Source organism: Oryctolagus cuniculus, chromosome 13 (genome assembly GCF_051225735.1).
Source record: "Oryctolagus cuniculus isolate XC-2025 breed Fujian yellow rabbit chromosome 13, ASM5122573v1, whole genome shotgun sequence".
NCBI classification, from domain to species: domain Eukaryota; kingdom Metazoa; phylum Chordata; class Mammalia; order Lagomorpha; family Leporidae; genus Oryctolagus; species Oryctolagus cuniculus.
The window spans coordinates 57,544,512-57,558,814 of record NC_142879.1 but is presented as its reverse complement, the minus strand read 5'-3'; the positions used below and the strand labels follow the sequence as shown (position 1 = coordinate 57,558,814).

General features: G+C 46.6%; 1 protein-coding gene across 1 annotated transcript in view; it reads left to right on the top strand.

Moving 5' to 3' along the window:
* The first annotated feature begins 9,154 nt into the window (after positions 1-9,154).
* LOC103350920 (ral guanine nucleotide dissociation stimulator) overlaps positions 9,155-14,303 on the top strand; it is a 106,272-nt gene continuing 101,123 nt past the window's right edge. The window contains exons 1-4 of the mRNA XM_089311642.1: positions 9,155-9,315; positions 9,580-9,656; positions 9,978-10,111; positions 11,893-11,989. Of these exons, the coding sequence (XP_089167768.1) occupies positions 11,922-11,989 (68 nt within the window). The 5' untranslated portion in view covers positions 9,155-9,315; positions 9,580-9,656; positions 9,978-10,111; positions 11,893-11,921. The remainder of the gene's footprint in view (positions 9,316-9,579; positions 9,657-9,977; positions 10,112-11,892; positions 11,990-14,303) is intronic.

The following is a 14,303-nucleotide window of genomic DNA, read 5'->3' as shown; positions in this document are numbered from 1 at the left end:
ATTTTTATAGCTGGTGATGTAGCAAAGGTACCAGAGGTGGCTTTGGGTCATCGAATTCAAGAATTGGTGTTGACTCTACCAGAGGCAGTAAAGCTGGTGCTGTCTTTGATGCCAGACTGGGTGGGGAATCTGGGGTGGGAGGTGGTACTACTCCTGACCTGGTGCCATACATGGTTCTGCAGTTGAATCTCTTTCTGAAGCTAGTGCTGGTTCTCAGTCTAAACATCACAGTCAATGGCCCCATGCTGGTGATAGAGATTTAGTGGATATGGCTCTAGTGTTGCATTACCCACTGACTCTGCCTCTGCAGCTGGAACCTGGATGAACTCTTTGAGCTCAGAAGTCAGTGCCATGGCTGTGATTGAAACTAGTCTTCCTCTTAATCTGGTTCTGTCTTAACACTGGAATTGAGGTTAGAGTTGGTTCAAATTTTAGAGCTGTCACTTGAGCTATTAGTGGAGCTTAGGCAGGAGTTTGTGATAGAGTTGTTCTACTTCAGCAGCTGGTGGTGTAGATAAACAGAGAGCTTCCTCAAGCTCCTGGCTGAAGCCAACTCAGACACATGGGAGTTGCATTGGAGCTAGACCTGGGGCTGACTGTATTTCAGCACCTAAAGCAAAATCTGGTGGTGAAGGTGGCTGTAGCTTTGTGTCTTAAACTAGCTTTAAATCTGGAGAATGCACAGGGCTGGCTGAAGCTCTAGAAAGAGGGAGTGAGCTGGTTATGACCATGGCTCCAGTCTAGAGCTGACCATAAACTCTGGTGTTGGAGTGATTACAATTGCTACAGGAGCTGGATCTTTGGATGCTGTCATCCAGGAGGACATGCTGGAGCCAATTCTGGTCCTGCTCCTAACTGTGGAGACTGCATCAACTCTAGGACTGCCTGTGGATCTGCTTCTCATGCCACAGTCTTTGCTAGAGCCAGCTCTGTATCTGGGCCTGTTGTTATCTGTCAGTGTACAATTGCTTTTTGAGGTAATTCCAGTTCTGGAACTGGGCAAAAACTGATAATAGAGCTGTCTCTATCTCTAGAAACTGTGATGCATTCTGGATTTGTTTGTAGCCCTGAAGGCTTTGCTAGATTTGGTGGTGAACCTGGTTGTAACTTTGGAGTTGATGCTAGACTGGTATTCAAATTGATTGTAGTTGTGGAAATGACACTGGAGCAAATGTGGAGGGTATCACATCTGCCCCATGGTGAGCACCCCCTGTCCAGTGAGCATGTCTGAGTCCACCAAGAAGGGAAACCCAGCAGGGACTGGGGTCTGTCCTGTAATTTGGAAAAAGGTCACTGTCTAGAAAGGTCCTGCAGATTGTGTGACTTAATGGCCACCATGGCAGGAGGAAACCCCAACCAGCTTGTTCCAAAGGAAGCTGAATAGGTCTGCAGTCCTCCTGCCCTCATCACATATCCCTGGTCTGGATCAACCCAAAAACACCTGGATGGAATCTGGACCCTGCTCAACAAATAAAGAAACAGCTTAACTTTGCATGGACATTTGGTGCAGTGTTATGTCACTTGCAATGCCCCCATTCCATATCCAAGCTGCTGAGTTGGAATCCTCATTCCAATTTCAATCTAGTGCACTGTGAATGTGCACCCTTGTGGAGAGACTATGACTCAGTACTGGGGTCCCTATCACCTATGTAGGAGGTCTGTATTGAGTTCTAGGTTTTTGACGACAGTCTCTCCTAGCTCATCTCTTCTGCTGTGCTCAATCCAGACCCATGGTGTCCTTTGGGGAGTTCACTAGTAGATGGGAGTGCTGAGTGCTCTGTTTTCTCCTAGGCCCCTACCCCCATCTCCATGTTTACTAGATAAATTTTTGTTAAACTTGAAAGAATTTATGATTCCTGAATGTTCTAAGTGTCCCTGGGATATGAAACCTGAGTCTGGTCAGGGGCTGAATGGAAAACTTTCTAGCTTGAGGATTGTCTCTGAGCTTTAAATGTTGTTGTTTTTCTCTTGGCTACAGAAGCAGTTACGTGGTATGAGATTTCTAGCTCTCATGTCATAGGAAAATTTGTCCTATCATAAGATTATGAAAATATTTACTGTTGATGACTGATTTTTAACATATAAACTTGGAATTTTCTGGGATTTTATTTTTAAATAATTTTGGTTAAAAGGAAGAAATTTGGCCATTGTCACACTACAGGTTAAGCTGCTGCCTTAACTAGCAGCATTCCATTTAGGCATTGATTTGAGTCCTGGCTGCTCCATTTCTGATCCAGCTCCATGCTAATGCTCCAAGGAAAGCAGTGGAAAATGGCCCAAGTGTCTGGACCCCTGCACCCATGTGCTAGACCTGGAATAAGCTCCTGGCTCCTGGCTTGGCCTGGTCCAGCTGTGGCCCTTGTGGCCATTTTGGGAGTGAGCAAGAAGATGGAGGACCTCTTTCTCTCATTTTCTCCCTCCTCATCTCCCTCCCTCCCTCCTTCCTTCCATCTCTCCCACTATCGATAATCTCTGCCTTTCAAATAACTAAAAAACAATTCTTGACCAAGAAAATAAGATGTAAGAAGCACATTTTATACTAAGTGTCAAGAAATAAACGAGTTGCTGTGTTAGTGCTTGCATATGTGACATCCATGGTAGGTACTGGTGTGAAGGGAGAGAGAGAAGAATTTGCCTGAGATTAGATCTTGATGGTTGGGGGCAATGACTTGGGGAGTACAGATGGATGAAAGGTTCCAGAGTGACACAGTGGTGATGGACACACAGCATTAATTAAAGTGGTTGCCATGGAATACCATAAAAAGCTAAAATAGGATATTTTATTGAAAGTGAATTTTATAGTATACTGAATAGTAATTTCTTATGCGGAGGTAAAGGAGAAAGATGAACATTACTACATATTGTGTAGTAAGGGAGGGAGCTGTGAGCGCTGGCCCAGGGACAGGTGCCAGCTGTGGAGCTGCAAAGAGCTCAAGGACTTGGGACTAAGCAACTGGCGTTTCCTGCCCAGAAGGTTTCAGTAGATCAGAGACTGTGGTGCGGTCTGGATCTGAATCTGCGGCATTCGCTGGCTCTGCAGCGGGAGCTGTTGCCACGGTGGGGTCCGGTGTGAGCTCCCTGGAGGTTTCCAGAGCTGGTGTGCGAGCCTGTTCTGGCTGTGGAGCTCCATCTGGCAACAGAGATGGAGGTGGCACAAGCTCTTGTTGTGGAATTGGAGCTTCCGCTGGCCCTGGAATCACAAGAGGAGAACATATCAGCAGCAGGCCTGACTTTTCCTGTCCCTTCCAGAGACAAAACCTTGTCTCTGACTCTCAGGGAAGCCTTTGACCCAAATTCAGCTTCCTGAATGACTTTCAGGAAATGGGTATCCATTTCGTTACCTGGATCCCTTGTTGCTCCTAGCCCCACCCCTGGTTCTGGAAGCTTTCTGAGTGTGACCCAAACTTTTCACCTCCCCGTGTACTCACATGCACTCATCCCCGTCCTGCTTACCCTCTAGTTCTGCCTCAGTGGGCTCCGGGTGCTGCAATCGTCCCAGGAGAAGTTGCACACGGTGCCCCAGCTCTGAGTCACGCAGGAGGAGCTGTGCATAGTCCAGCAGCACGTGCAGACAGGTGTACTGCGGGGGATGATCGAAACCTTCTGGGTATTGCTCCAGCCAGGTGGCCAGGATGGTCGAGATAGCACTGGGGGAGGCAGGTGGGCAGTCCAGTGAGAGGCCTGGCCCTTTCAGGCTGCACCATTTTCCCAAGATACAGGTGGGGCTTCAGTGCCTCCCATAGCTCTGACCCAGCTCATGCCACTGATATACAGCCAGGATAGAGCCCTGGTGCCTTAAGGGAGACTGACAAATGGCCATATGAGAGGGAGCCCTTGACCTTGGTGTCACCACATTTCCCTTTACAGTGAAATCTGATGCACGCTGTTGTCTGTGTCTTGTCCTCCCTAGAGTGCCAGCACCACAAATGCAGAGTTGGAGGTTATCAGCTTAGTTCACTCACTCTCTGGCACTCAGTAGGTGCTACCTAAGTAACTGAAGCAGGAGGAAGCAAGGGAGTGCAACCTCTGTCCCAGGCTCCTGACGCCTGTGCTACTATCCTCAAATGTTAGTGCTGACAGCACAGTGAATGGGTCTGCTCTTCCAGTGCTGCTCGTGTCCCATAGGGGCCTGAGCCCTGGGCACTGGCTGCAACCTCTGAGCATCCATCATGCCTCACTGTGGGACTGCAGCCATATTTGTGAGCAGGATGCCCCCACTCCGACTCTGGGTCCCAGGATGGACTGATGGTGAAAGTAGGTTTGGATGAGAGGTGTTGATGCTGGATTCCCTCAGGGCTTTATCTTGTCCTCCCACTACCACTCCCTGCCCCACAGTGCCTGTGGCCCAGTCCCAGCTCTCTGGCTGGTTCATTCCTACAGGGCACTGCCTAGACCTCAGCTCTACAAGAGCATCACAGGATGTTCAGATCCAAGGCTCCTTCTAGTTGCATGCAACCCACAGACACCAGACCTCATTGCCCAATGTCATCAAAAACTTTGTCCCTCCACCTCCACCATACCCACTCACTGTTTGACTGCATCCTGGAGTACACCTTCATCAGTAGAAGGGAACCATGGGAACCTAGAGGAGGCAAGGATGGTATCATATTGGCCACATGGTGGGCACCCCCTGTCCAGTGAACGTGTCTGGGTCCACCAAGAAGGGAAGCCCAGCAGGGACTGGGGCCTGTCCTGTGCTGTGCATCAAGGTAACTGCCTAGAAAGGTCCTGCAGATTGTGTGACTTCATGGCCACCATGGCAGGAGTAAACTCCAACCAGCTTGTTCCAAAGGAAGCTGAAGGTCTGCAGTCCTCCTGCCCTCATCACATATCCTTGGCCTGGTTCAACGCAAAAACACCTGGATGGAATCTGGACCCAGTTCAACAAATAAGGAAACAGTTTAACATCACATGGACATTTGGTGCAGTGGTATTTCACTTGCAATGACCCACCCCCCACGCTGCTGTGTTGGAGTCCTCATTCCACTTCCATCCAGTGCACTGTGAATGTGTACCCTTGTGGACAGGTTATGACTCAGTCCTGGGGTCCCTATCACCCATGTAAGAGTTCTGTATTGAGTTCTTGGTTTTTTATTACAGTCTCTCCTAGCTCATCTTTCAGGGGAATTCTGTAGTGGAACTCAGATGGAAGAATTTTTACTATTTGTCCATTTCAAAAAGCAATAAGTGAAAAAAGAATTATTCAACCATTCAGCTCAATTTCAGAGAATCTTAAAATGCTAATGCAAGAACTTCCTTTCAGAGAGGAGAAAATAATGAGAAGAAGGTGGGGTGAGCTTGCCAAGACTCAGAGGTTGAGGTGGCCTGCAGATTTGGGAGACTGACCTTCCTAACAGCGCGTTCAGCACCTGCCCAGTGGTGGCAAAAGCTCTGTAGGTTCTCAGGAAGGCAGGAACATACAAGGGCTCAAAGCCAAGGAAGGCAGGCACCAGGCAGTCCACCAGCTTCTGCAGCATGTCCTCCTGGGCCCTCCATCCAACCTGGGCATCGTACTTGACCAGTTTAGATGGCTTTTTCACCTAGGTTAGAACGGAAAGACACACAATCAGTGCAAGCTCCAGCAACCACCAGAAATGTAGGAGCTGGGATTCAGACCAATGCCAAAGCCATCATTGATTCTTGTCCTACATCGCACTGATGGCGCTTTGCCTACCCCACCACACACCCCGAGAAGCAGGCACATGGGGTGGCATTGGGGCCAGGATGTGGAACCCCATCTGCATTCCTACTCACCCTGGACCAGCAGCAGCCTCTGTTGGCCTCCTGTCTCTCCATGCGGGAGATGGAGTACAGGACCTTGTTCAGCAACTTCTGACCTCTGTTGTGCTTGGAGCTCTGGAAAGACAGTGCCCGGCAGGTGCAGAGCAAGCATCAGGGCCCTGCCTGGTCCCTTTCCCTCTGTTTCTACCCTTCGGGACCTCCTCTTCTCCTGACCACATGGACCTTGCATCACAGAAAACCCCCTAGAGGATGGGGCATGCTGGATGTGAAATAACATCTGAGCAGCTGTGAGTGCCCAGATGATTTCTTCCCGCCCTGCCAGCCATGACCTGAGTTGTGAAGATGACAGCACCACCAGGTTAAGGCCTCCCACCCTGACCTCCACCAGTCCATGATAGGCCCTCCCCTCACATACTATTTCCTCCTCCCCAATAAAGGTGTTTTGGGGCAGCCCAGGTGCTTTCACCATGAAGTCCTGGCCTGAACAGCTCTGTCCTGGGTGGTCCTGAGTTACCTGTGGTTGCCGTGTGCTACATGGCTGGGGGTAGTGGGGGTGAGGTGAGAACCAACGTTGGAATTGCTGCCACAACCCCTCATCATGTGGGTTTCTCGGGCCATGGCCTCGAGAAGTGGGAACACAGCAAGAGAACATCTTGTTCTGTCAAGCGTCTCTTGCCAAATGAGCTGGGCAGGGGCCTCTCTCTAGAATGTTCGTGCCTGGTTACCGGGGTTACAGGATCTGTTGTGGCCTGTCACTAAGTGGTACGGTTACAGTTGGGGCTTCCTTATCTCACCCCTCTTCTCCCATCTGAAGTCCCCAAACCACCCTGGGATTGAATGTATTCCCACCCTGCTGTCCCATGCAACCTTATTTCCAGCCCCTGTCTTTCACCAGGGTTGAACCCTGAATCAGTTACTGTGCCTCTCAGGACATTTCCAGTCTCAGAGCAGCAGAGTGGGATCATTCTAGAATCTACTCTAGGGATGTCATCAGCTATACAAGGGACAATACTGAGTGAGCCTATGGCTGGTGTCCTATGTACCTAATGCAAAAAGTAGAGCTAAATACAGAAGAGGGTGTCAGGTCACTTGGGATACAGGGTCTTTGACTCATTCTTGGGAAGTGTACATGGTTTAACAATCCCCTATTTGATGATTTCAAAGTAGCCTGGACAACTGAAAAGCAGACCTGATTCCTATTATGTGAGCTGGGCATTATCCACCTTCTTCCTTTGCATCATTTCTCTGTCTGTGACATGAGTAGCTTGAAATTGATCAAATCAGATATTGTCCTCCCAGACCTTCCAGTGTCTTGTCTTCTTCTTTAAGCTTTGACCTTAGTACCTGTCATTGACTTGTGTGTTGAACAGAATTATGTTCCAAATGACTTGTTTGTTTGCACAGCAGAGAGAGAAGGGGAGCTAGAGATCTTGTATCCACTGGTTTACTCCACAAAGGGCTGAAACAGCCAGCTCTAGGCCAGGCTGAAGGCAGAAACCAGGGCCCTCATCTGGGAATCCCATGTGGTTGGCAGGGATCCAAGCACTTGGGCCATCTTTTGCTGCCTTCCTAGGCACATGAGCAGGAAGCTGAATCAGAGGCAGACTAATCAGGACTCAAACCAGGTTTCTATGTGGGATGCAGGTGGTGAAATTGATGGCTCAACCCAGGCCACCAAAACTGGCACAGTGGGCAGACTTCTAGCAGCTCCCAGCTCCCTTCACCTCCCTGTATAGTTTCTCGTGTAGTCCCCTGTCATGAAGTGTGTACTCAGCTAGGGACTGTCTTCTAGTCGATAGGATGAGATGTCATCTGTGAGATTTAGATGTGAAAGTATTGTGACTAAAGCCTTTCTCTTCTCAGTTCTTTCCTTCTCGCTCGTCTCCTCTTTTCTTTCATGTCCTCTCCTTCACCCTCCCCCTCCTCCCTCTTTCTGCCCACCCTCTGTTAGTCCCCAGTCCTTAGAGATGGCTCACTATGTTATCTGCTGCCTTTGGGAAAACGTGTGTCTCAGAACCCCACAAGGACAGCAGAGAAGGGAACTCTGTGCTTAGTCTACACTAAATCCTGCCAGTCCCCCTAAATCCTTCCCTACTTGAGCTTCCATCGAGGACAGAGCCCCTACTCCTGAGAGCCTTTGTAGCAGAAGCCCTGAGGTATCACTGGACTTGTGGGGCAGTGAAATTGTGAGATTATCATAGTTGTTGTAAATGGACACAGTTGAGTCCATGGTTTCTGAGGGCGGTGCACCAGCCCCAGAGTCAGCTTTGGTTTGACTCCATCCTCTCTTCTTCCCCATCCAAGCTCTTTCAGCCCCACTGGCCACCTTCCTAACCTCCTCTCTTGGGAAACACTTCTGCACTGGAATCTACACAGTGGAGCCTCCCCAGACACTGCTGTCAGCATTGTGCAGAGCGGGCTCCTCTTCTTTCTGCACCAGCATAACTGTCCCTGTGTCACTCCCCCAATCACAGAGGAACAACACCAGACCCTGTTTTCTTTCGCCGGGCCTTCCCATATTTGCTGCCGCTCCCCTGCCTCTGCGGGAAGGACCGGGGAAAGAAAACAGGTCCGGTGTCATTCCTCCACAAGTGGGGGAGCAACAAGTTGTTCCATGACTCAGATACGGACTGCTGGGAGAAAGCCGGGAAAGAAAAGGGAGAAAAATAAAAGCCGCGGGAAAGCTAGGCTGTAGCGGAGACGAATGCTAAGCTGTAGCAAAGACGAAAGGTAGGCTGTGATTCAGAAAAGCCTTGGGGGAGAGAGAGACAGAGACAAAAAGCCGTGGGAAGAAAGCCGTGGGGAGAGAAAGATGAAAAGCTGCGGGGAAGTTAGGCTGTAGAGGAGACGAACACTAGGCTGTAGTGGAGACGAAAGCTAGGCTGTGATTCGGAAAAGCCATGGGGAAGTTAGGCCGTAGCAGAGACGAAAGCTAGGCTGTAGCGGAGACGAAAGTTAGGCCGTGATTCAGAAAAGCCACGGGAGAGAGAGAGACAGAGATAAAAAGCCAAAGGGGGGGAAAAAAGCCTCCACACAACATAGTGATGAGAGGACTTGGATTTGGACTGCCTAGGGCGATAAGCACCTGCGGGCAACTCTAGCAGAGCAGAGTATGCACCACGGGGCACTGAAGACAAGTGCGTATCAATGCCACAAAGAATAAAAAGAAGGGGGATCTGTGGGGAGCAGGGCCTGTCTCCCGCAACATGGCGAAATAAGTACTGAGACTACCAAGACTAGACTAGACCACTGAGACTATTAAGACTTAACTCTGTGCATCTGATCTCCCATCATATGGCGCTGAGAGGGAGTAAACAAATCTTACACAGCTGCCTCATCAATTAGCTGATTCCTGATCGGCGTGCTCAGCACGTGGGCAGGAGAGCATGGATTGGTGGGAGAGGACTATAAAAGGGGACTCAACTGCACTTTCTGGGACAACTGCTGTCTCCAGGATGGTGGAGAGTTGGCTGAGGAGCTCGTTATTTTGCTCTTCTCTTTACCTGTTAATGCGTTGCTAGAGAAAAAACCTACAACAAAAGAAAACAGCGTCCGGTCCAGTATCGTTACTCTGTGAGTGGGGGAGTGACAAGTGGTTCCATGACTCAGATACAGACGGGAGGAGGAAAGCCGGGAAAATACCAGAGGGAAACTAGGGAGAACCTAGGGTGTCATTCCTCCATGAGTGGGGGAACGACACCCTAAGTGTAGGCCTTTCAAATGCCCCCCATGAAGTGGCTCAGCACTCTTGCAGAGCCCTCACTGAGTACGTTCCAGCACTTGCTCTTTGATTCTTGCTATTTTTGTTTTGAAGATTTTGTCTCCCTCTCCTTGCAGACTATGAGCTTCTGGAAGGCAGCAGCCAGGATGGTCTTTCTCAGTTGGACCCCAGGACTGACTTTGCCATAAACAAGGTGGGCTCAGGGCTCACCACAGCTGAAGGGGGAATGTTGGAAATGTTTGGGGCACAGGCAGGGCCTCCCCTTGGAGGACCTGGGTGGAGCTGTGTTGGTGAACATGGACCAACATGCACACAGGGTCTGTCTTTGCCCTGGAAAGCAGGGACCTCCTCCACAGTGCAGAGTCTTGGTGCTGGGCACCAAGATTCCTCCAGGTGCATCCCATGAAGCCCCTCTCTGCCTCAAACAGGAAATTGATGAGCAATAGTTAGCCACATGGACTGGGGCTATGCAATACTCCTGCAAGGGGAAACTGAGGTGCTGTGACAATTGCAGGTGGACCCAGAAGAGAGCAAGGTGACATGCTGGTGCCTCAGATTCATACAAGTCACCCACGCCCTTTTGTCTGCTGACAGAATTCTGTGTCAGAGAAAGGAGGTGTCTGGTCCAAGGTCACAGGCTGATTCAAGGTAATGTGGTGCTTTTGTTGGGATTTACTTTGCCTACATGTTGCACAGCCTCAGGATCAGAGAATCAGTCTGACTGGCAAGTGATTCATGAGACTGATAGGTTGTCATTCTCATGTCTCTTGAAGGTCAAGGTGACCAAGCCCAGCTCAGTAGATGTGAATAGAAGGGCTGTATGGGATTTGCAAAGGGAGTGCAAATGGAGCCTACACAGCTGTGCAATCCCCTTGTCCTTCCTTCTGTCCTCATGCCCATCCTCTGAAATGTAGCCATCCTGAGCCCTCCTTCAGAGCTCTTTGCATTCAAAGAACACCCCAGCTCCATCCTGTGCCACAGGGATTGTGGGTACATATAGGGATGTTCCCAGACTCTGAACTCCAAGCTGAAGAGGAGGGATGAGCTTCTGTGGGGTTGTCTGGATGCTGAGTTACCTACCACAGCCTGTGGTTTTGGTGTTTGTCTCTTTCTGGAGAAGGGAGGGAGTCTAAGCAGGACACCTCAGTGGGAACGGAGCTCTCCTTTCCCAAGCAGAATGACAGGAGCCACTGTATTCTCTCCCTTGCCTGTATCTTGTCAGGGGCTCTTTTTTTTTTGAAAATTTTTTTATTGATTTAACAGGTAGAGTTATAGACAGAGATAAGCAGAGAAAAGGTATTTCTTCCATTGGTTCACCCCACAAATGACCGCTGCATCTATAGTGCCAAGTACCTTAAATAGGGCATCAACTCTTCTTTTAGACTTTGAAGTTCCGTGAAACTATATATTCTATGTAAATCATTCAAAGCCCTACATCCTTGATAATATATAAAATATATATTATACATATTTATATATATTTATATATATAATTATATACATAAAACCCTTGCTCTTACCAGCATTGTTCTGATAATCAGGGCACAATTCCAAGAACTCTTTGATAGGGGGTAATTGTGTGTCCCCTAAAAATGTAGTTATGTAGCTTTCAAGAGTTTTTTTTTTTTTAGTATTTAGTTATTTATATGAAAGTCAGACTTACAGAGAGGAGAGAGAGAGAGAGAAAGAGAGAGATCTTCCATTCGCTGTTTTACTCCCCAAGTGGCCACAATGACCGGAGCTAAGCCAGGCTGAAGCCAAAAGCCAGGAGTTCCACCTGGGTCTCCCACATGGGTGACAGGGACCCAAGTCCTTGGGCCGTCTTCTGGTGCTTTTCCCAAGCCATTAACAGGGAGCTGCATCAGAAGTGGAGCAGCCAGGACTTGAACCAGTGCCCATTAGAGATACAGGGATTGCAGGCAGCATTTTAACCTGCTACACCACAACACCAGTCCCAGCCTTCAAGTTTTATCACCATCATTAATTTTATCATCAGTGCATCACTTGGAAATACAATGTTTACAAAACAGAAAAAAAAATATTGCTTTCTTCAAGCATACAGAATGTACCACAAAGTTTTTCTAGCTCTAAAGGAAGTTGAAGTTTCATCCTTCATCTTAAATACATATATGAATTAAAATAATATTTATACATTCCAATACATTCTCTAGTTTTAAAAAGAGAGTCAAAGTGAAGGTAAAGACTTGTAGGCCCCATAAGCTCCTTCTTGCTGCAAATGGAACATCAACGCCTCAAACCTCACCCTCTGGAGAGCTCACTGGCTTTCATTGAAAACTCCCTAAGTATATGGGTGTGCATTAACTGTCAACACATATTACTCAAAATGTTTAAGATTGTTTGCAACTGAGAGACAAAAGAAGACATGAAGACATGAAAGCATTTCTTTCTTTCCTTCTTATGTCACACAGAGAATCTTTGGAAGCTAAAGAGATCTCGTATGGAGTTTCTGGACATACCCTGTGCCAGAAAGGACATTTTCTTTCTACCTGAATGGATCCTCTCAAAGTGAGTTGTCAAAACCATTCAGAATGACCTGTGGAAGGTCCACTGAGATTTGCTGAGTCCATAATGTAGCTTGTTCAGTCGCAAAAAGATATTGAAAAAACATTCTAAAGACAAAACTAGTAAGAAATTAAGTTAAAGAAGGCAATATTCGGCCTTATAATGTTTGTGCTCTGTGATAGAAATATAAAGTGAACCTCATGGAGAATTGTAGATTTTTCTATTAGTCCCATTAAAAAAGGAAAAGGAAATGCAAAATTAATTTTCATAATTTGCTTATTTTTAAAGTAAAGCATTAATTTTTAAAAACCAATAAAAATGAGTCTATTTACATGTGTTTTCCAATACCAAGTCTTGGCGGACAGTTCATATGTTACAATAACTGCAACATCTCAATACCATGCACATTCCAATTGCTAGAAGCCATGCATGGTGAATGGCTACCATTTTGGCTCATGCAAACTTAGTCTTGGATTTTTCAGAGGTTCTTGAACAACTCTTAGGACCTGCAATGGTTGATTCAAGCTATGTTATTGGATTTTGAAAGAGTATTTTTAATAGACTTAAAATATATCTAAATTTATGTACACACATGTAATAATATACAATGCATATGTATGTGTGTATATATGTAATAATATAGCATATGTAAGCAATATGTGTTTTCACATGCAAGCCTAAAATTCCTCAATCTATTGTGGGAAACATTTACAATCATTTTTCTAACCATTTAATTTGTAGAGACTAAGTAGGGATAAGACCTTGTTCTTCACAGAGCTTGCCAGAACTGAAACAAAGCATTCACAGGACAGTAAGAACCACTGGAAGAGAAGGAGGAAATATGATTCTGTTATAAACATAGCCAGAAGAGGGAAAACTATATCCCAGAGAACATGCTGGTGTTAGTAATTTTTCTTTGCCTTAACCAGTAAAATCAGGGCTACCCACAAAAATTAGACCTACTAGGTGGATTTTCATTAAGCCAAGATACAAACAATACCATGAATGCATGTGTGGTTTTCCTAATAGTTTGTTTCAGTATGTTCTTAAAACATGAATGTGATTACAATATCAATTTAAACCACACTGCTTCTTAAAATCTTCAGTATATATATGCATGTAATATATTAAAACATCCTCTTACCTTGAATTGTAAGCATCAGCACTTTCTCTTCATATTGAAGAGCCAGTCTGGCTAATTATCTCCATATTGAAAATGGCCAGAAAACAATGACGAAGAGAAAATACATGTTTCAATTTAGGGCAATGGCTTCCCTGCATCGTATAAAGCAAATGACTTAATACTTTGCATATCCACAAAGAAACGAAGGGGAATTTGTTCTGATCAGAAATGGATCCAAAAGAAGTTTGAAACTCACATCTCTCATCACAGATCTTTCCAGGAATTACCCTCAAGTAATTTACACTCACCTGGAAAAGAAAGACTGAGTGACCCTTCTGCAACACACACACACACACACACACACAAGCAGCTTCAGGCTGGAACTTTGCTTGGGCTTTCTTTCCCTCAGAGGACCTGGGAAAGCCTGGAGAAAGGTTAGATTTCACTCACCTGGGTTGGAGCTTCATTGGATAAAGGTGATCTCAAGGCAACTGCTAGGGAAGATGAAAGGTTTGTTGTCTGAGTCTCATCTAGTGTGGAGATGGCTGTCATCAGAGCTTCGGGGGAATGGGAGTGCTTTACTCGCTTACTGGGTACGAATTCATCAGTACTTACACGTGTTCCTTCCTCCCTTGGAGGTTAAGAAAGCTGATTTGGAAGTGCGCCTTCCTGCTCAGGACAGTGCATTAAAGATTGCTAGAGCTCTTTAGTGCTTTAATGCTCATCTGATCTGCTAGATGCTTCCCAGTCAAGCAAACCCATCCAAGCTATTTTTCTTCTTCTGTTCCAACTGAAAAGCTCCTGAGACTTCATTGAAGGCAAAGATAAATACAAGATTTTAAAATGGCAAAAATGTTGAAAGAGTTGTTGAGCAGTTGGATTGTTAGCATAACACAACATGGTTGTTAAGAGAACACAACATGTTATCTTAAGTCCTATAAATGGTTAGAAACTTTCAATATTTAAGGAACTTGAAAGTGGGCTTAGAGGCTCTGACTTGTTTGTTTTACTCCTGATTTGGTTCATGGTTCATTGAGATTCTCTAAGTACTGAGCACCAAACCAGCATGGGATTATGTAGTATTGATCTAAGCACACTTGAGCCTGACCTCTGGGAACTTGTGGTGTAATGGTTAGTGCCAAAGCAGTGAACAGGTTAATAGACAAATATATATTTACAAACTCTGATCAGGGA